The sequence below is a fragment of the Muntiacus reevesi genome, chromosome X, assembly GCF_963930625.1.
Source record: "Muntiacus reevesi chromosome X, mMunRee1.1, whole genome shotgun sequence".
NCBI lineage: Eukaryota > Metazoa > Chordata > Mammalia > Artiodactyla > Cervidae > Muntiacus > Muntiacus reevesi.
In genome coordinates, this window is record NC_089271.1 from 119929584 (window position 1) to 119956477 (window position 26894).

General features: G+C 38.6%; 1 protein-coding gene across 1 annotated transcript; it reads right to left on the bottom strand.

The window, feature by feature from the left end:
• Positions 1-1025: 1025 nt before the first annotated feature.
• LOC136154679 (olfactory receptor 13H1-like) lies at positions 1026-1970 on the bottom strand. Its single transcript, XM_065916865.1, has one exon. The coding sequence runs from the start codon at positions 1968-1970 to the stop codon at positions 1026-1028; it is 945 nt and encodes a 314-aa protein (XP_065772937.1).
• Between the last annotated feature and the right edge of the window lie 24924 nt (positions 1971-26894).

Sequence of the window (26894 nt, forward strand, 5' to 3'; positions counted from 1 at the left end):
ATTTCTGACATTTGTCTTCTGGCCTTTTATTACACCATTCTTCATCCTATTTCCAATTTCACTTATGCCTCACCTCCTGCTAACAGTCATAGGAGGTTCTCTTACAGCTTAGGTCCCTTCTGTCAGTGAGGAAATGATTCTGAGAAATTTATTTACCTGAAGTTGAGTAACTTAACGGGTGACTACTAATGTGTTTTATGTAAAGAAAGAGTAAAAATATTGTGAAAGTGAAAAGTGAAAGTCATTCAGTCGTGTCCGACTCTTTGCGACCCCATAGACTATACAGTCCATGGAATTCTCCAGGGCAGAATACTGGAGTGGGTAGCTTTTCCCTTCTCCAGTGGATCTTCCCAACCCAGGGATCAAACTGGGGTCTCCTGCATTGCAGGCGGATTCTTTACCAACTGAGCTATGAGGGAAGCCCCCCCAAAAATATTGTCTGTAACTGAAATTGAAGTTTCAGTAGGAATAAGATTTTGTGGTGAGCACATCCTGAAGATTCTCACATGACTGTCACTTACTGTACCAAGGGTAAAGGTGTTAATCCCTCGGTCGTATTCAATTCTCTGTGATTCCCATGGACTGTAGCCTGCCAGGCTCCTGTGTCCATGGAATTCTCCAGGCAGAATACTGGAGTGGGTTGCCATTTTCTTCTCCAGGGGATCTTCCTGACCCAGGGATCAAACCTGGGTCTCCTGCATTGCAGGCAGATTCTTTACCGTCTGAGCCACCAGAGAAGGGGACAACAGAGGATGAGATGGTTGGATAGCATCACTAATTCAATGGTCACATTTTTGAGCAAATTCTTGGAGATGGTGAAGGACAGGAAAGCCTGGCGTGCTGCAGGCCATAGAGTCCATAGGATCTCAAAGAGCTGGACATGAATTAATGACTGAACAACAACAACCAAAGGTAAATTTGGAACTTTTAAACAGTTTTTTTCCCCAATTATTTTTATTAGTTGGAGGCTAATTACTTTACAATATTGTATTGGTTTACCATCATAGATGTAGCTAAATGGTATTTTAGAAGTTTAGAAGCAAAGAAGACTTACTTTTTTTTGCCATAACTTTCCTCATTGCCCCTTTAACATCCTTATTCCTCAGGCTATATATTAGGGGGTTCAGCATGGGTGTCAGAGCCCCATAAAACACTGAGATAAATTTGTCTTGATCTGAGGATGACTTGGACTGTGGTTTCATATACATGGAAATGGCTGCCCCATAGAAGATTACCACCACAGTCAAATGAGAAGCACAGGTAGAAAAGGCCTTGAGTCTACCCTGGGCTGAGCGAATCCTTAGGACAGCAGTGGCAATTCGGACATAGGAGAGGAGAACAAACCCAAAGGGTAGGAGAAGGGTAAAAATGCCTGTGATGAGGATCAGAAGCTCATTGAGGCTGGTATCAGAACAGGCCAGCTTAAGAAGGGAGAGAATCTCACAGACGAAATGGTTGATGACATTCGCCCCACAGAAGTGAAGCCTCAGGGATAAGATGAGCATGGCAGTGAGCACAAGAGATGCCCCCCATGTGGTAGCAGCCAGCCAGACACACGCTGAGCCATTCATGACCACGGAATAGCGCAGGGGATTGCTGACAGCAACCACACGATCATAGGCCATGACAGCCAGTAGGAGGCACTCTGCTGTGCCCAAGGCCAAGGAGACACTTATTTGGGTCAAACATCGTGGGTAAGAAAGGTAAGGATGAGCAGAGAAGCAATGCACCAAAGCCTGGGGCATGGAGACTGTTCCATAGCAAAGGTCTAAGAAAGACAGGTTACTGAGGAAGAAATACATTGGAGTGTGGAGGTGAGGGTCAATGTGGATAAGAAAGATGATAAGTCCATTCCCCAATAATGTGCTGAGGTAAGTGATCAGCACCAATGTGAAAAATGTGACTCTCCACTCAGGATAGTTAGATATTCCAATAAGGAGAAACCTGAATAGTGCTGTAGCATTATCCATGGCCTTCCATTCCACTTTCCACTATTCATTGACTGGGGGCCAATGTAGTTGTCTAGTTTTACCTGAGAGAATGAGAATAAACATGGAAGGATGGTATAAGAAAGTTGGAAATAATTAGGGTGTACAGGGTCATTCTCTTTGTCCTCTTCAAGAGATATAAGAATACAAATGACATATCTGTAATGGGAACAGAGGCAAAGCTAAAAATCTACTCCCTCCCATGGAAAACAACCAATTCCTTATCCTTTTGAAATGGTTATAGGAAAAGTTCTCCAACCCACTTTTGCCAGATGCCTTTTGTTTCATTTTTTTCCAAGTAAGAAGAGAGGAAAAGGAGGGCATCTTTCTGCCTCTCTCACTTGTTCACTTTCCAAGACAAATCTGATTCATAAAAATGGTTGAACATCTGTCAGCTTGAGTTACTTACCTCCACCAAGACAGTACCTTCTGACAGTCTTAGCTAAAATATCGCCTATTCTTGTGTCTCTCACTCCTAAGTTGTTCATACCTCCATTCTTCCATTTTGCTAGTATCTGCTACGGTGCTTGTCATAGAGTCCTGCCAAGTATTTCTTTGATCTGAAGTGATATCCTGTAAATATGGTTTATCATGGAACCCTTGAGGTCTGTGAAAACTCTCTGCTAATGTCCATGGTTGGAGTTACATTTCCAGCTCCTCTGGTGTTTTCCATGTTGTGATTGAAGGCCCCCAGTTAAGAATGTCACAATCTAATATGATGTTTCTAAAAGTTTGAGTGGTAAGAAGTGACCAGCCTACCTGAAAAAGCACTTTCTTCTCACCTTCATCACTCTCTTTCCCGTCATGCTGCTTAATTTTTCTTATAGCACATTCCAATATTTGAAACTGCATTAATGATTTGATTGTTTAGTACTTAATTACTGGTCTGCCATGCGAATGTAAATTGATTGAGGACTGAACCTTGTCTGTTTTTTTTTTTTTAAACTGGCTTGTCCTTGGTACCTAGGACAGTGCCTGGGGCATCATAAGTACTGATAGATATGGAATGAATAGATGAATATATAAAGTCCTGGGAGGTCACACATATTATTCAGAATCAAACTATTCCTCTCGTCACCTGCACTGCCATTCTTTATTCCAAGTCATTGTCATCACTCACCTGAATTTTGCCAACAACTTCCTCACTGGTTTCCCCCTTTCTGGCTTTGCCCCCATTCACTTCAAATGATTCGGCTAAATTGTAAGTTGGATCAGATTACTCTTCCATTAAAAATTTTCTATAGCTTTTTATTTCAACCCAATTTAGCACCAATCGCCTTACTACGGGCTATCAGGTGCTACATGGTTTGCTTTCTCGTTACCTCTAGGACCCCAGTGCCTATTACTCTTTTCCTTGCTTACTTTGCTCTAGTCACACTGGTCTCCTCGTTGTTCCTTAAATACCATGGCTCATCCCTTTCTCAGAGCCTTTGATCTCTTTGATCTTGTTACTTCATGTTTCTGAAACCAAGGTCCTTATATGGCTTACCTTCCCACTCCTCTCAAGTCTTTACTCACAATGCATCCTTTTGGTCACTTTTTCTTTGGTCGCCCTGTGTAAAAGCTTTACATCTCACCCCTGGCATTTTATGTCCCCTTTTTCTACCTGATTGTTCTCTTTAGAATTATTACTTCTAGCACATTATATATTTATCTATTAATTATGTTTTTAATTATCTCTCTCAACTAGAATATACACTCAATGAAGTTGCTGCTGCATGCCCAAAACCTAGAATAGTGCCTGATACACGGAAGGTTCTTAAGGATTATCTGCTTAATGAATGTGTGAATGCAACTCTTTAGCTGTTCCACACTAAAAGACAGGCCCTCTTTCCACCTGCCTCTTCCCTAGATAATGCTGTTTATATGCCAAACACCCCCTAATGTATACGGGCTTCTTCATGACAGCAACTTTCCCTTCTCTTCTATCCATTCCTTGAAGTTTCTGCTACTCACTGGCTATTTCTCTGGATAAGTTTCTTCCATTCACTGGCTGAGATTTTTATTTGCAATCTAGTTAAACTAAGTGATCTCTAAGAGTCCTTCTAGTTCTAACTTGCTAGGATTCTCTGATTTCCCTCAATTAAGGTGAAAGGTGAAAACAAAACAAAACTCAACACTCCTCAGAATAGGAAGAATCTACTCCATTCTCCTCCGCTGTTGAAGAAGCATGTGGGCTACAGAAAGGGTTTACTAAGGGATGGGATTTCTCTAACCATCTTTGAAATGGGAGACTCACTTATTTATAGAAGTCTTTAGCAAAGAAGATTCTATAAATCTCCCACTTCTCTGTCCTGGAGTCCAGGTAACCTATCCCTGTGTCTAGTTCTCTACTTGTTCAGCCTCCCAGATAGGCTAAGTACACAAGAATGGTACATTCATGGAAGTGAAAGAGCATGCCACTTGTGAAGTGGTAAACACATGTAAGGGTTAGGGAGAATAATAAGTTGCCTTCACAGTAGTGTGCTCATAGCTTGAGAAATTGAACACTGATTTTTTTCTTCATTTATCATGGTACTCTGAGAAAGAGGTTTCCCTTGGATTGCTTCTTCCTTCCCAAGCTAAAATTGAAATAGTCATTTCCACAGAGGGAAAATGCAGAAAGATTAGAGTCACATGACTATATGAAACAATGCCCTGAAGCCTATATTTTAAGTTAGTATACTCATACTTCTTGGAGAAGGAAATGGCAACCCACTTCAGTATTCTTGCCTTGAGAATCCTGTGGACAGAGGAGTCCATGGGGTTGCAAAGAGTCAGACATGACTGAGTGACTAACACACACACACACTCATACTTGAAATTTGAGTGGTTTGTGTTTAGCTCTCAATTACCTATATATGGGCCATTCACAGTAGAATATCTAGAAAGATGGTGAACAAGCTGCAGATGGGAGGATGAAGTGGTTTTGCATAGATATAGACTGCTGATTATTATGCCATTTAAAATTTTCTGTTGCTCCTAGAATGCTATAAAACACATTGATTTTGTTGTTGAATGTTAAATATTGATCAAATGTTTTATCTCCTTATATAAACCTATCATTCTTTTTTTATATAAACCTATCATTCTTAATGACCTGAGAGATGTGTTTTGTTTCTCCAGTTTTGAGGTTGGGTTTATAGAGTCTAGGACTTCCCTGGTGGCTCAGAGAGTAAAGAGCTGCCTGCAGTGAGGACGACCCAGGTTCGATCCCCTTGAGAAGGAAATGGCAACCCATTCCAGTATTCTTGCCTGGAAAATCCCATGGAATGAGGAGCCTGGCGGGCTACAGTCCATGGGGTTGCAAAGAGTCAGACACGACTGAGCGACTCACTTTCTTTTCACTTTTTATAGGGTCTATCCCTTAGTCTTTCCTGAACCTAACTGAAAAAGCTAATGAGCTATTTGACTAAAACTTGGTGTTCAGTCTATGTGGATGTGGGAAGATCTGTTTTTAATGGTGTTAAGCTTACTGACAGAAACTGGGATCGAACCTATGAACTTGCCTTCATTAGTACTGTGTTTGGACCTATGGAACTAGAATTGATGACAATTTCCATTTCACACTCAAAGGCTTCTCAGCATCTAAATCAAGGGAAATATTTTTCATTTAGTGTGGGCCCCGCTCTCCAAAGACAGTGCTGATGGTCTTATCCTAAAATTATCATTAAAGAAGAATGTTTCCCATCTTAGTCTTGTTGCCTGCAATTATTTATATAGCCTGATTTTTCTTTCAACTAATAGCTGCCGTTTGCCTTCCTGGAGGTTGCCGATGTCTGATAAATGATTAGAGATTTAAAAAAAAAGTAGGAGGGGGAATGAAAGAAATTGGAGTCTTTTTTTCCTGATATTAACTCACCATTGGAGGTTCTTCTCAAGTACTAGTAGATGGAGCAGAATGAGACTGCTGAAAATATCAATTTTCTAACAGTTGTCAGGTTTGGAACACTGACAATCTCCCTGAAAACTCTCCCGATGAGATTTCAAAAGCCTTTCCAGCTTTTCAAACTCCCAAATGCCTGGAAACCTGAAGAAAAAAAGTTTAAAAAAAAAAATTAGGTCGAGTTACAATTGCCAAATCTTTGATGTACAGCCCATGTTGATGGTATTATATTATTTAATTTCTTAGACAAACATTTCTTTCACTGATCTTTGACTCACATACATTATTGTTCTATCTTTCCTAGAAAAGTTATAACATAAAGAGGATTGAGGTCTTTCAAATACTTTGCATCAAAACTCTTAGGTTGTTTCAATTTTAGAACTGCTAGATTAGACACCTTTTGCCTCTTGGCAATATTTATCTATTACCTCATCTTGATGAACTGGAACACAATTAAACCAAATTGTCACTTTAAAAAGACAGAAATGATAATAAACCATGTTGGGTCCAGGGCTTTAAAGTAAACTGAGTGATTTGAAGGAAGTGTCCTGGGCTCTGTGAACACCTCACCCAGTTTCCTCCTCTTCCCTACTCCCTATTTTCAGTGTCAGAATGTGAAGTATACAATCTGAAGATTCCAACGTTCTGAGCATTCCTCAGTCAGCAAAAAGATCTAATGACAGTTACTCTACCCACTAAAGCGTTTCAAAAGCATTAAACTGGAGTTGAAGCCCAAAGCCATTTGGTTACCCCTCACTTGTCCAGAAAATATAACGAACAGAACCTGCCTTACAATGAGCAGTTTGGTTTTTAGAAATTGTATCACTCTTCCCCTTCCCTTGATCTAGGTTCAGAATCCATCACTATATGTTTACCTGGAAGCCGTCACCAGAGGTTCTATCTCTGGGAACATACTTTGCTCTGAACTAAATCTATATATCCTACTTTCTCAGCCTACTCATGATGTCTGGGGTTCAGTTCTCTTCCAGATTCAACGCCAAATGCAAGGAGAAAGTTGATGAGCTGCTCAGTAACTTAAATAACTTGAAGTTGCAAAGTGCTACCAGACCATTTATCTCACGAGTACAGTTCAAAGTTTCTGGTCTAGAAAGAAATAATTAACTTGTGAGAGCTTCAGGGACCTCATCCCAAACAGGCAATTAAATTTTGCCAAACAAGAGCTGTTTGGAAAAGAAAAAAGTGATATTTTGTGTAGGGAAAGCAAATAGAGAAAGAGAAAGGAGACTTTTGAGACCATGAGACTTTTGTATACCACTGTTGGGCTTTGCAGAGAACTAAGAAATAATTCTTTTTTATTTTGGTCAGTAGTTTCTTCACATTCTTTCTGTATTAAATTGGTGCCATGACAGAGCCTGCAGCTGGTAGAGAAATGTCTATTGGGGCATGGCTGGGCTAGACAGTGCACAATGGCAAGTGCGTGTGGTATTGATTCCCAGGTTGAAATAGCCCTCAGGTTTGCCTTTCCATTCCCACTTCCACCACCCCAGCCTGCTCCAACAGCTTTCATGGGAGTTTTTTTCAACTGTATTAAGTCTGTATTCCTTCAGGTGACATGCAAGGTCAACTATGATAGTTCCCCATCTATCATTTAACATTCATTTGTTCAGGCATTTACACAGCACTGTATTTATTCTACAAATAATGATTACCCACCATGTGTCAGGCAATGGACTTTGCATTGAGGATGAGTGAGTGAGTGAGTGAAGTCACTCAGTCATGTCCGACTCTTTGCGACCCCATGGACTGTAGCCTACCAGGCTCCTCAGTCAGTGGGATTTTCCAGGCAAGAACACTGGAGTTTTTTGCCATTTCCTGGAGCAAAAAAAAAAAAAAAAAAAAAGTCTAGACAGAGATCCCACTTTCATGGAGGGAAAATGGATATTAACCGAGCAATCAAGAATATAAATACGCACCTGTGATAATTGTCACACAGACAAACTACACAGTGATATTTATCATTGATTCTCACAACCACCTCTGTCTCCCACGACTTCTCAACAATTTCACTCCAGTTGAGTCAGGATACTTTCTTCATTGCTCTATGAAGCTCACCCCTATTCTTTCTGCACCAATAATCCTGATGGTCTACCAACTTCAAGAGCAAGATACTACCTAATCCATTTTTCAACACTCAGCCTAGTTTTTTGGTTCTTTTGTTGTATGTTTGTCTATGTTACTGGATTCTTCAGCTATATCATAGGTAACCTGAGGACAAAATATTGTTTTTTCACTTCTGTAACACTTTTTATGGTAGTAGCAGTAGGTAGTAGGGTAGTGGGAAGCCGTCTGAGGTAGTGGTTATGACTGTGTTCTCAGAGGCTTCCTAACTATGTGACTTTGTTCAAGTAATTCAAATTATCTGAGCCTAATTTTCCTTTTCATACGAAATAAGTAACTACACGGAAAATGCTTAGAATAGTGCCTGGCACATGGAAAGTTTCAATAAATATTACCATTATTAACTCTTTCTGCTTCTCTAAATGCATTCACATAAATTGGTTCTTTTATAAATGAGAAAATGTGCCCTAAAGCAATGAAGTGAATTGAGTAAAGGTCACACAATTAATTAAAGACAGAGATGGAGAGAAAACTCAGGGTTTATTACTTCCAGATCACTGACTTTTAAGAAATTATCTATATGGTATTTTACTTGATGCTTTCTTTGAGGACAAAGGTCTCAAATCTGGTACGGAACAAGATTTTATCCAGGTCCTTGGGTAACTCAGAATGCCATATTTTTACCACTTTATTAAGGCATCGATCTTTAGCTGAAATTTGTTTCTCTGTCAATTAGTAAACAGTGATATTTAGGATTCTTTACCATCTGAACCATGGCACTGCTAGAGGTAAAGAACCTGCCTGCCAGTGCAGGAGATGTTAAGAGACATGGGTTCAATCCCTGAGTCGGAGAGATTCCCTTGGAGTAGGAAATGGCAACTCCAATATTCTTGCCTGGAGAATCCCAGGGACAGAGGAACCTGGTGGGCTACAGTCCAATGGGTTGAAAAGAATTGGGGGGGACTTAGCACAGCACAATGTTGAAGATAAAGAATCAGCTCTCATGAAAGTACTTAACTTCAGTCAGCCTCATGACCACTGAATGCATCCCTAACGTGTCATATCTCAAACTGTTTAAAAGGGAGGGCCTAATGAGAGAGTGGACACCTTACAAGCTGTCTGACATCGGGCTAGTCACTTTGACTTTCTGCAACTTATTATTATTATTTTTACCGTACAGACCATTTCCAAGGCCCATTCCAATTATGACCTTCTTGGTTAAAGAGAAACTGTTCCTATTAAAAGCATCCTTTTTTGATAGTGGGTCATAAATATCTTTCCTGTGTATGAAAGATAACTAAGGAAATTATGCTAAGTCTTAGTATCAGTAAAAAGGTGGCAGGAAAGATCTGCGTTAAGGTAAAAAAAGGGGGGGAGCATTTGTGGATTCTGTAGTTTAGTGCAGGGATGTATCCTAATAGTGAAATGAAGGCCTTAGAAGACTGAACAGCAGGAGTTACTGCGGGCAAAGGGAAAGAGGCGGGGGTTGGGGGACTAAGCTGATGGGAATATGTTTCTCTATTTTGGAAAGGTTGCGACTAGTAGAAGACCTCTTCGATAACTCTGCTTCTGAGGCACTCTTTTTTTTTTCCATTTATTTTTATTAGTTGGAGGCTAATTACTTTACAGTATTGTAGTGGTTTTTGTCATACATTGACATGAATCAGCCATGAATTTACATGTTTTCCCCATCCCGATCCCCCCTCAAACCTCCCTCTCCACCCGATCCCTCTGGGTTTTCCCAGTGCACCAGCACTTGTCTCGTGCCTGATTCACTCTTGAAAGATCCTTTATCAGAGGATGAGCAAAAGAAAAGGCGTGTGGTGAATTCCAAAAGGCTAACTGCAATCCAGGCAATTCCTCGTCACAGTCTTTGGATGCTTGTCTGGAGTTATGTACAAAACTACAATCTTCATTTAGCAAGTAACAACTTTGCCTTCTCCCTTTTCCCTATGCTATGAGATAGACCTGAGCCGTGTATTAGCAGGAAAAAAAGGGGGATGAGGTTCTGGAGAGGACTGATCAGCCAGCTTTTCATGTGCTTAGTCGCTTAGTCGTGTCCGACTCTCTGTGGCCCCATGGACTGTAGCCCACCAGGCTCCTCTGTCCATGGGGATTCTCCAGGCAAGAACACTGGAGTGGGTTGCCATGCCCACCTCCAGGGGATCTTCCCAACCCAGGGATCAAACCAAGGTCTCCCGCATTGCAGGTGGATAGCTTCACCATCTGGGCCACCAGCCCTGGTGGCTTCTCATAATAGTCTTTAAACAGATTTATAAGGAATTTGTCTCAACACTGAAAAATGATGTGCTCATCTTCAAATGGAAAAATGTTCTTCCCACCTGTGATGCTTTGAGGTTGATCCTAGACAAATGGAACATATCCTTTTCTTTTATTTTCACATTTTATGGTAAATATTTATTTCTTGCAATTGCACGGTACCCAAGTGGATCTCTGTATTTGGCCCCTGCTGTCAGATACAAAGATAAGAAATTGCCTTTGAAAACTAAGGATCAATAAAAGAAGAAACATAAGAAAAACACGTTAATGAATGATAACTAAAGGGAACTCATGACACTGCCTTATTTAACTTTGACAATATCTGTAAATACCAGATTAAAAAAAAATAAAATACAGCTTGAGACAAATGTCCCATCTTGCCTATGACATTGCATTAGGAACAATAGAAATGGTTAGTTTAGAATCAAGGATGAGAACCCCGATTAATGCAATGTGCAGTAAGATTACCAAATGCTTTATCCCAGCTATAGTAGTGCCTAGGGTACAGCAGGTACCCATAAATATTTGTTGAAATAAAAAATGAATCAATAAATGCCTCCTTCCAGAGGTGGCTCAAACTAAATACTGTAAAAATCATTCTTTCTCTCCAAATTAAAATATTTTCCATTTGAAATATATAAAGAAAAGGACTATGGTGTGGCTACTAAGGGTCTAGGGTTTTAACCGGCGAATGGTTCATAAAGAAACTTGTAGAACACTTCTAACAACTTTGTGTCTGAGAGATTCGTCCAGGCTCAGGAGGCATAATTAGCCTCAATGCATTGCTCAAAGTTGAACAATTAAAACTTATTTCTTCCAAAGCCCCAAAGATGCCACACTGGGCATTGTTAAGAAGTTGGCAGACTTGGCAGTTAACTTCACCTGAAACTTCCAGCCCTATAATGACATACTAATTGTAAACAATGGGGGAATGGAGAATTTCTCAAGATGAGAGTGGAAAAACTTTGAAGGCTTAAAAACAATAGAAAAAAAAAATGTTCTGTATGAACAGAAGCCAAGCAGTGGGATTTAATTTCAATAACTTTTTACGAGTTTCTCATAAGAGAGTTGTACCAAACGTGCTCATGTAAATGGCATCAACTTCAGAATATGGGACTTTATCATAAATGACCCCAATATAAAAATGCAAATGCCCTCTTGGGCGATCTGGGTTTTAGGTTTGGCTATGTCACAAACTTGCTTTATTATTGTAGTTTGTCTATTAACCTCTTCATGTTTTTGAACTGGTAAACCATAATCCCCACTCTAAATACTGCATATGGGTAGTGTAAAGGACCAAATTATATACTGAGCATGAAACACACTCAAAAGATAAAGAAATATGCAAATCATGGAATTATTTTAAGGGTTTATAAAGAGTCAGAGCAAGCCTATAGATTTCAATATCAGGTCTAAATTTCAGGTAGAATACACTGTGCCTTTTCTGATTTATTTTTGGGGGAAATATATATCCACTGGTATATAGATTATTTCATTTACATTTAAAGGGATCATTGAAACATAATCACACTTTAATTTTGTAGATTAAGAAATAGCCTTAAGGAGATAAAACAATTTGTGGCCTACATATACAATGTGCCTAGAGCATAGTCAAATGAAAGTCACTCAGTCATGTCTGTCTCTTTGCGACCGCATAGACTGTATAGTTCAGGGAATTCTCCAGTCCAGAATACTGGAGTGGGTAGCCTATGCATTCTCCAGCAGATCTTCCTGACCCAGGAATTGAACCAGGGTCTCCTGCATTACAGGTGGATTCTTTACCAGCTGAGCTACCAGCGAAGCCCCTAGAATATAAGAAACACTCAACAAAAGACGATTAGTATTATGGACATTCTTTATCATGTAGTCATTTGATATATTCAGATCAGAAGCATTTTAGGCTTCTGAGGAGGAACATGATGATGAAAAACTATTGACAGCATAGTTTGTAGAGAGACAACAAACTCTATGCAGAAGTCTAGTTTCCAGAAAATTTACATTTCTTTATCTATTGATTGATTCATTAATTGATTTATTCTGCTGCTGCTGCTAAGTCACTTCAGTCATGTCCAGCTCTCTGTGACCCCATGGACTGTAGCCCACCAGGCTCCTCTGTCCATAGGATTCTCTAGGCAAGAATACTGGAGTGGATTGCCATGCCCTCCTCCAGGGGATCTTCCTGACCCAGGGATCGAACCTGTATCTTTATGCTTCCTGCATTGGCAGGCAGGCTCTATACAACTAGCACCATTGGGAAACACAATTGATTTACTCATAGAAATTTAAATTATTTCATCTATTGATTGATTGGCTGATGTATTCACTTGTTAAATATGCATATATTGATTATATGCTATGGCTTCAGACAATATATCAGAAGCTCAATGAATATAAATAAATACGTCTACGTCCCTAACTGTAATAATTTTGTCATTTAGTAAGGAGACCTAGATGTCTAAAAGAGTGCATGCAAGAAAAAGTGTTGCAGGTGCTTTGATAGGGATGGCAGCTGTATCGGGACAAAGAAGAGTCTGGTCAATTCCACCGGGAGTGATATACTATCAGGAAAGTTTAACTGAGGAGGAAAGCTTGAAGTTAAATCTTTAAGATATGTGGATGCTAGTTTGGAAATGTGTAGGAAGGTAGAAGGGAAAATCAGAGAGAGGCAATCTACTAAGGCCCAGAGATGTGACAAGTCCTACCTAGTTTGGGAAACCAAAAGCAGCTCAGCATAATGGGAGCTGACTTGTAAAGAGAAAATGAGGGAAGCAATCGGGTTGCAGAGTTAGGCAGAAGTCATAAACGGTGTTGTCCACCATACTAAAGACTTAGACTGTGTTTTGAGTGGAAAGTCATTGAAGAGTTTAATAGATATATGGTTGATTTTGGTTTTATAAAGATCACCTTGACAGCATTGTGGAAGATAAAATGAGTGGAGGCAAGTCTGGAGACAGCAAGACTTGTTTGGAAAGTTGCTGCAATAGTCCAGATGAGGCTTGAACCAAGGTTTCAGTTGTATCTTTATATGTAAAACGGGAATAATACTAATTCATAGTGTTTCGTGAGGACTAAAGTCGCAAAGAGTCAGATACGACTGAGCGACTGAATTGAACTGAACTGAAAGGAGTTAATGGTGGGCTACAGTCCGTACAGTCAGACATGATATTGTGACTAAGCACAGCACGGCACAAAGGATTCAATACTTGTTCTTAGGACAATGAATGGCACTTGGGCTGTTGTGAGCTAAGTCGCTTCAGTCATCTGTCTTTGTGACCCTATGGATTGTAGTCCTCCAGACTCCTCTGTCCATGGGATTTCCCAGGCAAGAATACTGGAGTGGGTTGCCATTTCCTCCTTCAGGAGATCTTCCCAACCCAGGATTGAACCCAGTCTCCTGCATTGCAGGCAGATTCTTTACCGTCTGAGCCCCCAGGGAAGCCCAAGAAGCCTGGAGTGGGTAGCCCATCCCTTCTCCAGGGGATCTTCCCGACCCAGGAATCCAACCAGGGCGTCTCCTACATTGCAGGCGGATTCTTTACCAGCTGAGCTACCAGGGAAGCCCATAGTTTCTGCTAAACAACAACAAAATAATACAAGCTCCTTGAAAGTAGAATTTTGACTTTTACTACTTTTCTATATGGTACACATCCCCCTCTATATATTTTTGAAGTGAATGAAAAAATATTAATTTGCTCCTTCTGCCTCTCATTAACTTCTACTAATTAACTCCAAGGAAAGGCTTATTCTTGCAGAGTTTCTGTAGAATTTTATCCTTTAATCCAAAGTTACATGACTGAGTTTTCTTTTTTGTTTTTTTTTTGAAACAGCTTTATTGAGCTATAACTCGCTACCAAACAATTCACTCATTTAAAAGGTACAATTCAATGTTTTTAGTATATTCATAGATATCTGCAACTACCACCATATTCAATTTTATAACATTTCAATTCAGTCACTCAGTCGTGTCCGACTCTTTGTGACCCCATGAACCTCAGCACGCCAGGCCTCCCTGTCCATCACAAACTTCCGGGGTCCACCCATACCCATGTCCATTGAGTTGGTGATGCCATCCAACCATCTCATCCTCTGTCGTCCCCTTCTCCTCCTGCCCTCAATCTTTCCCAGCATCAGGGTCTTTTCCAATGAGTTAGCTCTTCGCTGCAGGTGGCCAAAGTATTGGAGTTTCAGCTTCAACATCAGTCCTTCCAATGAACACCCAAGACTGATCTCCTTTAGCATCGACTGGTTGGATCTCCTTGAAGTCCAAGGGACTCTCAAGAGTCTTCTCAAACACCACAGTTCAAAAGCATCAATTCTTCTGTGCTCAGCTTTCTTTATAGTCCAACTCTCACATCCATATATGATCACTGGAAAAACCATAGCCTTGACTAGACGGACCTTTGTTGACAAAGTAATGTCTCTGCTTTTTAAAATGCTGTCTAGGTTGGTCATAACTTTCCTTCCAAGGAATAAGCGTCTTTTAATTTCATGGCTGCAATCACCATCTGCAGTGATTTTGGAGCCCAGAAAAATAAAGTCAGCCACTGTTTCCACTGTTTCCCCAATTATTTGCCATGAAACGATAGGACTGGATGCCATGATCTTGGTTTTCTGAATGTTGAGCTTTAAGCCAACTTTTTCATCCTCATCTTTCACTTTCATCAAGAGGCTCTTCACTTTTTCTTCACTTTCTGCCATAAGGGTGGTGTCATTTGCATATCTGAGGTTATTAATATTTCTCCTGGCAATCTTGATTCCAGCTTGTGCTTCTTCCAGCCCAGCGTTTCTCATGATGTACTCTGCATTTAAGTTAAATAAGCAGGGTGACAATATACAGCCTTGACGTACTCCTTTTCCTATTTGGAACCAGTCTGTTGTTCCATGTCCAGTTATAACTATTGCCTTTTGACCTGTATACAAATTTCTCAAGAGGCAGGTCAGGTGGTCTGGTATTCCCATTTCTTTAAGAATTTTCCACAGTTTATTGTGATCCACAGAGCCAAAGGTTTTGGCATAGTCAATAAAGCAGAAATACATGTTTTTCTGGAACTCTCTTGCTTTTTTGATGATCCAGCGGATGTTGGCAATTTGATCTCTGGTTCCTCTGCCTTTTTAAAAACCAACTTGAACATCTGGAAGTTCATGGTTCTCGTATTGCTGAAGCCTGGCTTGGAGAATTTTGAGCATTACTTTACTAGTGTGTGAGATGAGTGCAATTGTGTGGTAATTTGAGCATTCTTTGGCATTGCCTTTCTTTGGGATTGGAATGAAAACTGAACTTTTCCAGTCTTGTGGCCACTGCTGAGTTTTCCAGATTTGTTGGCATATTGAGTGCAGCACTTTCACAGCATCATCTTTTAGGATTTGAAATAGCTCAACTAAAATTCCATCACCTCCACTAACTTTGTTCGTAGTGATGCTTCGTAATGCCCACTTGACTTCACATTCATTCAAGGATGTCTGGCTCTAGGTGAGTGTGAATGATCACACCATCGTGATTATCTGGGTCATGAAGATCTTTTTGTACAGTTCTTCTGTGTATTCTTGCCACCTCTTCTTAATATCTTCTTCTTCTGTTATAGTTCTTTATATATTCTAGATATAAGCCCTTTAACAGATATACAATTTGAAAATATTTTCTCAAATTCTGTGGGTTGTATTTGCACTTCTTGATAGTCTTTGCTCTGAAACAAAAAGTTGTAATTTCAGTGAAGTCTGATTTATCTATTTTTTATTGTTGCTTATGCTTTTGGTATTATATAACAGACTCTTTTGCCAAACCCAAGATCATGAAGATGTACCATACGTTTTCTTCTAAGACTATATAATTTTAACTTTGTTTTAGCCTACTCAGGCTTCTGTAACAAAAAAGCACAGAATGGCTTGCTTATAGACATTTATTTCTCACAGCTCTAGAGGCTGGAACCTCTAAGCTCAAGGTACCAGTATGATTGCATGAAAGTCCTCTCTTTAGTTCATAGCCTGCACCTTCTTGCTGTGCACTCACAATGTGGAAGGATGTAAGGATCTTCCTGGAGACTTTTTTTTTCTAATGGTGATAATCCCATTCATGAGGACTCTGCCTTCATGACCCAAGTACCTCCTAAATTCCTACTTTATAATGCCATAATATTTGGGACTTGGGATTTCAACATGTTAATTTTGGAGGGACATATTCAGACCATAGACAGCTTACACTTGATCCATTTTGAGTTACTTTTTGTATATAGTGTGAGGTGAGGGTTCAACTACATTCCTTTGAATACAGTTGTTCCAGAACCCTTTGTTGAAAGCACCATTCTTTCCCTTCAGTCATCTTGACACCTTTGTCAAAAATCAGTTGAACATGCATCACTAATTATTAGAAGTGCAAATCCAATCTACAATGAGATATCACATCATACCAGCCAGAAAGGCTATCATCAAAGAATCCACAAACAATAAATGATGGAGAAGGTGTAGAGAGATGGGAACTCTCCTATATTGTTGGTGGGAATATAAATTGGTACAGTTACTATGGAGAACAGTATGGAGGTTCCTTAAAAAACTAAAAATAGAGCTATCATATGACCCTGCAATCCCACTCCTGGACACATATCCGGAGAAAACATGATCCGAATAAGATACATGCACTCCAGTGTTCATTGCAGCACTGTTTGCAATAGCCAAGACATGGAAGCAAAGTAAATGTCCATTGACAGAGGAATAGAAAAAGAAAATATGGTACATCTATACAATGGAATATTACTTAGCCATTGAAAAGAATGAAATAATGTCATTTCCAATGGCATGGATGGACCTAGAGAGTGTCATACTGAGTGAAGTAAGTCAGACAGAGAAGGAGAAATATTGTATGACTTCCCTTATGTGTGGAATGTGAAAAGAAATGATAGAAGAGAACTTGAAAATGATAGAAGTGAGCTTATAAAAGTCTGTGAGAAACAGACACCCAGACTTTGAGAACAAGCTTATGGGTTTCTGGAGGGAAGGATGGGGGAAAGAGACAGTTAGGTAGTTTGGGATGGACATGTACACACTGCTATATTTAAAATGGATAACCTACAAGGACCTACTGTATAGCACATGGAACTCTGCTCAGTGTTATGTGCCAGGCTGGTTGGGAGAGGAGTTTGGGGGGAAAGGGATACATATACATGTATGACTGAGTCCCTTTGCTGGTCACCTGAAACTATCAGAGCATTGCTTGTTATTTGGCTGTATCCCAATACAAAATAAAAAGTTTTTAAAAATCTGTTGAACATAGATATATGAATTTATTTTTTGATTTCTATTCATTTATCTGTAATGTCTGTTTTTGTGTTGTAAACACATCATCTTGATTATCATGGTTTTGTACTAAGTCTTGAAATAAGGAAGTGTGAGTCCCACTACTTTATTCTTTTTTTAGAGTTGCTTTGGCTATTCCAGGTCCCTTGAAATTCCATATGAGTTTAGAATCAACTCGTAAATTTCTATGAAGAAGTAAGCTGGGATTCTGATAGAAACTGTACTGAATCTGTAGGTAAGTTTTGGGAGTATTGTCGTCCTAGCGATTTCATATCTTCTGATTCATGAATATTGGGTGTTTTTCAACTTATTTAGATCTTCTTTATTTTAAGACTATTTTGTAGTTAAGTATCTTATTCTTTTTGATGCTTATTGTTAATGGAAGTGTTTTCTTGTTTCCATTTTCAGGTTGTTTATTGCAAGTGATTTTTGTATATTAATCTTGTTTCTTGAAATCTTACTGAACTTGTTTATTTGTTCCAATCATTTTCTCAACAGATTCCTTAGGATTTTCTGTATTTAAGATTATGCAATCTGAGAATAGAGATAATTTTACTCATTCATTTCCAGTCTGTGTATGTCTTTTATTTCTTTCAATTGGTAAATTGCCTTGTCCAGAACCTCCATTACAATGTTGAACAGGTGTGGCGAGAGTGGAACTTTTCTTGTTCCTGATTTAGAAGGGAAGCCCCCACTTCCCCCCCCCCCCCAATTAAGTATGATGTTATCTATGGATTTTTCTTTACCTTTATTTTCTTTATCTTTATTATTTCTTTTTCTTTATCAGTCTGAAAAGTTCCCTTCTATTCCTAGTTTGTTTGGTTTTTTAATCATGGAGTGGAATGTTGAACTTTTAATAAAGGGATATTAGAGGCTTTTAATGAGATAGCTATCATTGTTTCCATTTGCATATAGGCTGGGTGAATACATTTTAAGATTTTTTCCTGCATATGAAGCATTAGGTAACATGATTCTTTATTCTAATAATGAACTTTAAGGGACTGTGCCAAGTTTTACTTTGTTAAGGATCGTGTGTCAATTGCTGCTGGCCCCTAGTTTGACACTGACAAAAGTTTTGATGTGTAAAACTTTTCATTTCAATATTTTCTGCAGTATACTTTGACCCATGCTACACTAGAGCAAGATCTACTACAGCATGTTTAAACATCTGTGCAAATGTTCTCACCAATTACTTATCTTTCATGCTTACTAGGAAATGAGAACAGGGACAAATTGTGTTACATGGTAAATGCCTTAAATTGGTTTAATTGGTTTAATCTCTCATTTCCTGGAAGCTTGGAGACCTTTCTTATACTGTCCTTCTTGACAGGATTACTGGAAAGAAATGAGGGGTCAATATTCTCATTTCTTATGTGCAAATAGAGATGGGTCAAGGAACTTGGTCACTCTGTCCATCATTTTATCATCAAATTCTCATCACTTCAGTTGTAAAGAAAGGAAACATTTAAGCTAAAGTTTCCCCCCACTTTTTTTTAGCTATGTCTTAATTTGAGTTATCATAAAAAACACCATAGATTGGGTGGTTTAAACAACAGATACTTATATTTCTCACAATTCTGGATGTTGGGAAATCCAAGGTCAAGTTGCCATCTGAGCTGGTTCACGATGAGGACTCTCGTTCTGATTTGCATGGAGATGCCTTTTTGTTGAATTAGCACATGCTGGAGAGAGATAATTTTCTCTCTCATGTATCTTATAAGGGCTCCACACATGAGTCAATTACCTCTGAAAGGCTCCACCTCTACAAACCATTACATTAGGGATTAGGACTTTAGCAGGTGAATTTTGGAAGAACACAAACAAGCTGAAAGTTTAAAGAGGTATATAATTCACACAATATTTCCCTCAAAGATGTTATGTTAATGCTAATTGTGAGAAGAGTTGGGGCAAAGGGACTCCAATTCTCCTCTAGATGACTTTATTTTTTACAAAGAAATTGCAGTGTATTTGACTTTTTAAATGATTTATTTATTTTTGGCTGTGTTAGGTCTGCATTCTTGTGAGGGCTTTTCTCCAGTTACAGTGAGTAGGGGGGCTGCTGTCTAGTTGTGTTGCACGGGCTTCTCAGTGCAATGGTTTCTCTTGTTGCATATCACGAGCTCTAGGGTGCCCAGGCTTCAGCAGTTAAGGCACGTGGGCTCAGTAGTTGTGGCTTTCCAGCTATAGAGCACAGGTTCAATATTTATGGTGTACAGGCTTGGTTGCTCTGCAGCATGTGGGATCTTCCTGGATTAGGGATTGAACCCGTGTCTCCTGCACTGGCAGGAGATTCTTTGCCCCTGATCCTCCAGGGAAGCCCTAGATGACTTTAATCCCACTATTGACATATTAACACATCTCAGAACACTAGCAGCAAGAACAACTAATATTTGCATAATCTTGTTCAGTTTATAGAACATTTTTATACTTATAAAAATTACTCCAGTATCAAAGCAATGAAACATCCATTCCATAACGTAGTGGGAAGGGCACCTTAAGGTGTGTTATACAGGAAATCATGAAAGCTCCCTTAATAGAGACTTAGATAAAACATTTTCATGTTAATGACATCCTTAAATTTCCACAATAGCCCTTAAGAATCTTCGAGTCAAGAAGTATACTTAAGGTCCTGACACTTGTTGTTGTTTTAATTTCCTTTATAAAGTTTTTAGTAACTTCCAACAAAATAAGCAAACTCTACCATTTACCGAAGCCATAGATTTGCCTTTTGAAGGAGAGTGTAAATCTTGGCTTTTACCAGGCATCTTGGTGAAAGATGAGGAACCATTATGTATTTTAGCTTTCTATTTTGGGTCCCCCTAAAGTCCACCTGGGGTTTACACCTTTTGATAGACAGATGCTAAGTCTAATGCAGCTGAAACTTCATCAGATGGATGCAACACCGGACAAAAGCCAAACGGGCTTGGGCTTCATATTTGAACCAAATAGATTCAAGGGCTCAGGGAGAGGTATGGACAAGTTATCAATTTTCACGTATTCTGATGATGAGTTTTGTCTAGAAAAACTATTTTTATGATCACCAGTTGATCTGCATGGACAATACACTGAATGAATTCTTGAGGCCAGAAATTAGTATTTTCAAATTGAGATGAAATGGTTTCCTCAGGAAGTGTACTTTTCTGATCATTTGTAGATTTAGACTTTTTAGATTGTAAGCTTTACATTCACTGTCTCACACATATTCATTCCTTTCACTCATTCATGAAAGCATTTATTGAGTGCCTGCTATTTTCTCGGCTTGTTTCCAATTATTTCTTTGAAAGGTGACTCATTTGGAACGCACCTAAAAACACAGGCGAGTTTAGATATTTTTAAGTGCAGTCCAAATGCATTAAATCTAAAGGTTGTTGGGGAGGGCTTTGGAAACAGGCTCATCCCTCCTGACATTTCCTCTGCTGAGAATTTGCAGGGAGCCTCTTAAAAACTAAGGGCCAGAGGAAATGCTCCCTGTGATGCTCCACATTTCCTCTCCCACAGTGACAATATGTACCTGGGATGGGGTCACAGTGCCCACGTTTGCTTATCCCCATGGAGCCTCTTCTTGCCCTTTGGTTTCAGCTTTTGTGTCACGCAATTCCTTGGCAGTTAACATCACAACTTCCCAGGTGACCGAGTACGGAAGATTTGATACTTCTTATGAAAGTCAGCCTAGAATAGAGATTTCAAAGACCAGTGAAGGAAGCGTTTTCACAGCAGGTGTTTTGACTGTTCTGATGCCCTTCCTTTGGATAGCAGAGAAGCCAACTTCTTGGTTAAAAGAACATCCATGATTTCTCTGAGACGTTTTGCACTGCCAAGTGTTCATGTTGTATTGATGCACCTTCCCTGCCCATTAAATGGAATCATCTGAGTCTCTGCATATATAAGTCAGGCTAGCCAAATTTTTAAAGAAATTATTAAATCCATTGGACAGTCTTTTAATTCAAGATGGACAATTATATGCTTGATCTCACTTCACCATATCTTCCAAGTACCATGAAAATATCAGAATAACAATATAAGTGAAAATAAACCTGCAGTTGCAATGATGAATGGGGAGTGAAGTTGTAGAAGTGAAAACTGTTAGAAGACTGAACAAATGTAAATTAAAATTTGGGGAAATAAAAAACACGTGGGCTGGCGTTCATGATGAAGGTAAATAGAGACAAGGATTCTGCAATCTAAGCTAGAAAAAGGTCAGGGCAACTAGGAAAGCAATGATTATATTTTTCTCTGAAACACTGGAAAAATAATGCTCAGAACTAACAGAGATATGGACATTGAAAGGACCATAGGTCAGAACATGAATGTGGTGTACATGTATCGATTTGTTTGCAATCTACTCTGTGAATTTTCATGTTGGCCAATGGAAGAGAAGTAAATATAGAATTATCAGATGTGGAGTCTGTGACATATGGAGATTTACTGCTTCCTCAGAACACATACATATATATCCCCAGGGGAGAATGTTTGGGAGAAACTTTTCTTAGAAAAAAATTAGGCTTCTGGTTATCGAAAGATGAGTGACAAAAATGAATCAACAAGGCATCTGTGCTAAGATACTGTAATGGTAATGAGGCAAAATACAGCAAATGAGGCAGTTGAAGCATACATAACAAGAAATATGCCCCGAGCCAGAAGAAAATATTGAACAAAGACTTCTGTTTCAAATAAAATAAAGACAGTGTGGAATTTCAAATAGGACCTCAAAGATGAGCTTCACAAATTTAAAGAAAAGATAATAATCAGACAATGGGAAATGACAAATGAACCAGTAGAGCTCCAGAAAGATATGTGATATGAAATAACTTTAAAAATGAGAGGAATAAAAAACTCAAGGAATACTAGGAATGAGAAGCTAGGCATCCGTGAACATGCAATCAGAGTCACTGTATATACATCCACTCCAGTGGCTTGAAATAGATCAAGTTGAAATGGATAAGAAAAGGGAGCTGAGAAGATCTGAACAGAAAAGCATAAATATAGGGGAAAATACAGATACAATAGATACATAATTGACATTTACAAAAAAAGGGAACAGAAAAATTTTTTTTAAAGTATTATAGTAATATTATAAGACCTTAACTAACTTGCATAATCAGACTGTACAGCATGTCTTTTCTGAGAATTTTCAGGAAACACCCTGAAAACAAAGGGCCAGGGTGGATTTGCGTTTCCTCTCACAAATTTGCAATGTATACCTGGGATGGGTTTCATACTGCCCATTCTTGCTATCTATATGGAGCCTCTTAGCACTCCCTGATTTCAGCTTTTATGTTATATATCACTACAATCCCTAACAGCATATTAAAAAGCAGAGACATCACTTTGCTGACAAATGTCCATATAGTCAAAGCTATGGTTTTTCCAGTAGTCATGTACAGATGTGAGAGTTGGACCATAAAGAAGGCTGAATGGCAAAGAATGGATGCTTTCAAATTTTGGTGCTGAACAAGACTCTTGAAAGTCCCTTGGGCAGCAAGGAGATCAAACCAGTCCGTCCTAAAGGAGATCAGTTCTAGGTGTTCATTGGAAGAACTGATGCTGAAGCTAAAGCTCTCATACTTTGACCACCTGATGCAAAGAGCTGACTCTTTGGAAAAGACCCTGATGCTGGGGAAGATTGAAGACAAAAGGAGAAGGGGGCAGCAGAGGATGAGATTGTTAGATAGCTTCACTGATTCAATGAACATGACTTGAGAAAACTCTGGGAGACAGTGAAGGACAGGGAACCCTGGCATGCTGTGGTCCATGGGGCTGCAAGGAGTCAGACACGACTTAGTGACTGATTGACAACAATATCACGACCAAAGCACAATGTACTAAGTTTACTGTACCTCAAATGTCAAGAAAAAATGCTATGGGTACATATCCAGGCCACTCTCCATTCCCAATGAAATCAACTACAAGGACAAAAGAATCAGGCTGGCATCAGATATCTAGACAATAATAATCAATTCCAAAAAACAGAGAAGAAATGCCTAAGATATCTTAAGTAGAAAGAAATGAGAAAAAAATTTATACACAGACATTATTTTAAACATGCAAGAATGAAGGTGTAATAATTTTCTATTGCATGTGTAACAAATTACCACAAAATCCAAAGCTTAAAACAATATAAATTTATTATCTCGTACTTTCTGTATTTCAGAATGTCATGTGCAGCTTAGTTTGGTGATTTCTCTGCTTAGAGCCTCAAGGGGCTCCTGTGATTACATTGGGCCCAGCTGGCTAACCTAGGATACTCTTATCTTTTTTTTTTTAATTTTAATTGGAGGCTAATTACTTTACAATATTGTAGTGGTTTTGTCATACATTGACAAGAATCAGCCATGAGTGTACATGTGTTCCCCATCCTGAACCCTCCTCCCACCTCCCTCCCTATCTTGTCCCTCAGGGTCATCCCAGTGCACCAGCCCTGAGCACCCTGTCTCATGCATTTAACCTGGACTGGCAATCTATCTCACATATGATAATACACATGTTTCAATGCTATTCTCTCAAACCATCCCACCCTTGCCTTCTCCCACAGAGTCCAAAAGTCTGTTCTATACATCTGTGTCTCTTTTGCTGTCTTGCAAATAGGGTTATCATTACCATCTTTCTAAATTCCGTGTATATGTGTTAATATACTGTATTGGTGTTTTTCTTTCTGACTTACTTCAATCTGTATAATAGGCTCCAGGTTCATACTCTATCTTAAGGTCAACTGACTAGTAATCTTAATTCCACCAATGAAGTATCTCTTGCAATTTGACATAACATATTCTCAGCATCCCAGAATTAGGGCATAGACAACCTGTGGGGAGGAGTCATCATGCATTCTACCAGAGTAGGTGATAAAACCCCATCAATTGTTCTTCAACTAATGAAGTTAAATGTGAAGAAAATTTTATGAAGGTATTTGTGATGAACATGGAATATATTTTAAAAATACCATGAAAGATATCTATTTACATACAAAGATATAAAATCAATTGCATTATTTAGGAAAAGGATTGATAACTGCTCTAATAAACACTATCAAAATATCAGAGCTTGAACTCAGTAAAGGGTTATTTCTTGTTCCCATCACTGTCTGTTAAGTGTCTCTCTTAAGTGACTCTTCTCTTCCACACAGTGACTCAGGAATTCAAGGCCATTTTCAATGTGTAGTTCTGCTGCCTGGAAATAATTCACTTTCAGGTAAATGTATTGGGGAGAGAGAGAGAGAGAAAGAGCTAGAGCAAGAAACAAGATTCTCACAGGATATTCTAGAGGCCAAATCTGGAAGCTGTATAAAGCATTTCTGTTCACATTCTTGGTGGTGTAATTCATCACATGGTCCAAACTAACTACAAGGGAGGCTGGGAAATGTAGCTTTTGTGAGTTCCTAGAAAGAGGAAATGAACTTGGTGTATATCCACTTTCTGCCACAATAACATTTAATGATATAGAAACAATGTTCTTTTTGATCCAAATCAGCAGGTATAAATTGGGAGAGCAGTTGGAAGAATATTTAAATGTAATTACTCCTTTACCTTTCATAGTGATTGCTTTAAAAGTTGATGAAATAAAATTATTCTTAGTTTATTACTTGTATATATGAAGATAACCATATGAACTAAAAATATGAACATAAAAATTGGAATTAAGAGATAGAGGCAGATTTAGAGTCAGAAGAAGTATTAAGTAGTTATTTTCTTATCTGCCATAGTGTGTAGCCACTAATGTATTTTCTACAGTTTATAATTAAAGAAATCATGATTTAAGTTTATTGCATAAAGCCATAGTTATTAAAGTAGCATTTGGCACTAAAACCAATAAACTTTAGAAGGCATAATTGAAATAAAACAAAGAAAAGTAGATTAATATAGGGAAGGACAAAACACAGAAGAAATTTTCTAAAAAAGCTTAACACAAAGAAACAAAAGCAAAAAGTGGCATATCAATAAGTAGACATGAGACAATCTTATCATTAAAGATATTTAGCTGAATATACATATATATATATATATATATATATATGTATATTTTTCAGAGACACACTCAGAATAAGATGGAGTAGCAGGGACTAGAAATCTATTTAGTGTATCTGTCTATCATCTATCTAAGCCTGGCATGCTGCTGTCCATGAGTCAGACATGACTTTGTGACTGAACAACATTGTATGGGAAAAGAATCTTTAAAGGAGTGGATATGTGTATATGTGTAACTGATTAACTTTTCTGTATGGCAGAAACTAACATGGCATTGTAAATCAACTGTACCCCAATAAAAATTAACTAAAAGATAAAAGAACTATGAGATCCACTGTAGATTTTTTAAAAATCTGCAAACAATAAATGCTAGAGAGGGTATGGAAAAAAGGAAACCCTCCTATACTGTTAGTGGAAGTGTAACTTGGTAGAGCCACTGTGGAGAACAGTATGGAAGTTCCTTAAAAACTAAAAATAGAGCTATCATATGATCCAGCAATTCCACCCCTGAGCATATATTCACAGAAAACCATAATTTGAAAAGATAGATGCACTCCAGTGTTTATTGCAGCACTACTTAAAATAGCCAGGACAAGGAAGCAACCTAAATGTCCATCGACAGAGAAATGGATAAAGAAAGTGTGGTACATATATGCAACAGAATATTACTGAGCCACAAAAAGAATAAAATAATGCCATTTACAGCAACATGGATGGGTGTAGAGATTTCCATATTGAATTGAATCAGAGAACAATAAATAGAGTATGATATTGCTCATATGTGGAATCTATAAAAATGGTACAAATGAATTTATTTGTAAGAAGTAAATAGAGTCACAGATGTAGAAAACAAATTGATGGTTGCCAGGTAAAAAAGGTGAGGGATGTATAGATTGGGAGATGGTGATTGACAGATACTTGTTGCTACAGAGTCGGACATATAAAATAGATAACTGATAAAGACCTACAATCAACCTGCCTGACTTCAGATTATACTACAAAGCTACAGTCATCAAGACTATACTGTCACAGTACTGTACTGGTACAGAGACAGAAATATAGATCAATGGAACAAAATAGAAAGCCCAGAGATAAATCCACACACCTATGGACACCTTATCTTTCACAAAGGAGGCAAGAATATACAATGGAGAAAAGACAACCTCTTTAACAAGTGGTGCTGGGAAAACTGGTCAACCACTTGTAAAAGAATGAAACTAGAACACTTTCTAACAAAATAAACTCAAAATGGATTAAAGATTTAAGTTTAAGACCAGAAACTATAAAACTCCTAGAGGAAAACATAGGTAAAACACTCTCTGACATAAATCATAGCAGGATCCTCTATGACCCACCTCCCAGAATATTGGAAATAAAAGCAAAAATAAACAAATGGGACCTAATTAAACATAAAAGCTTTTGCACAACAAAGGAAAC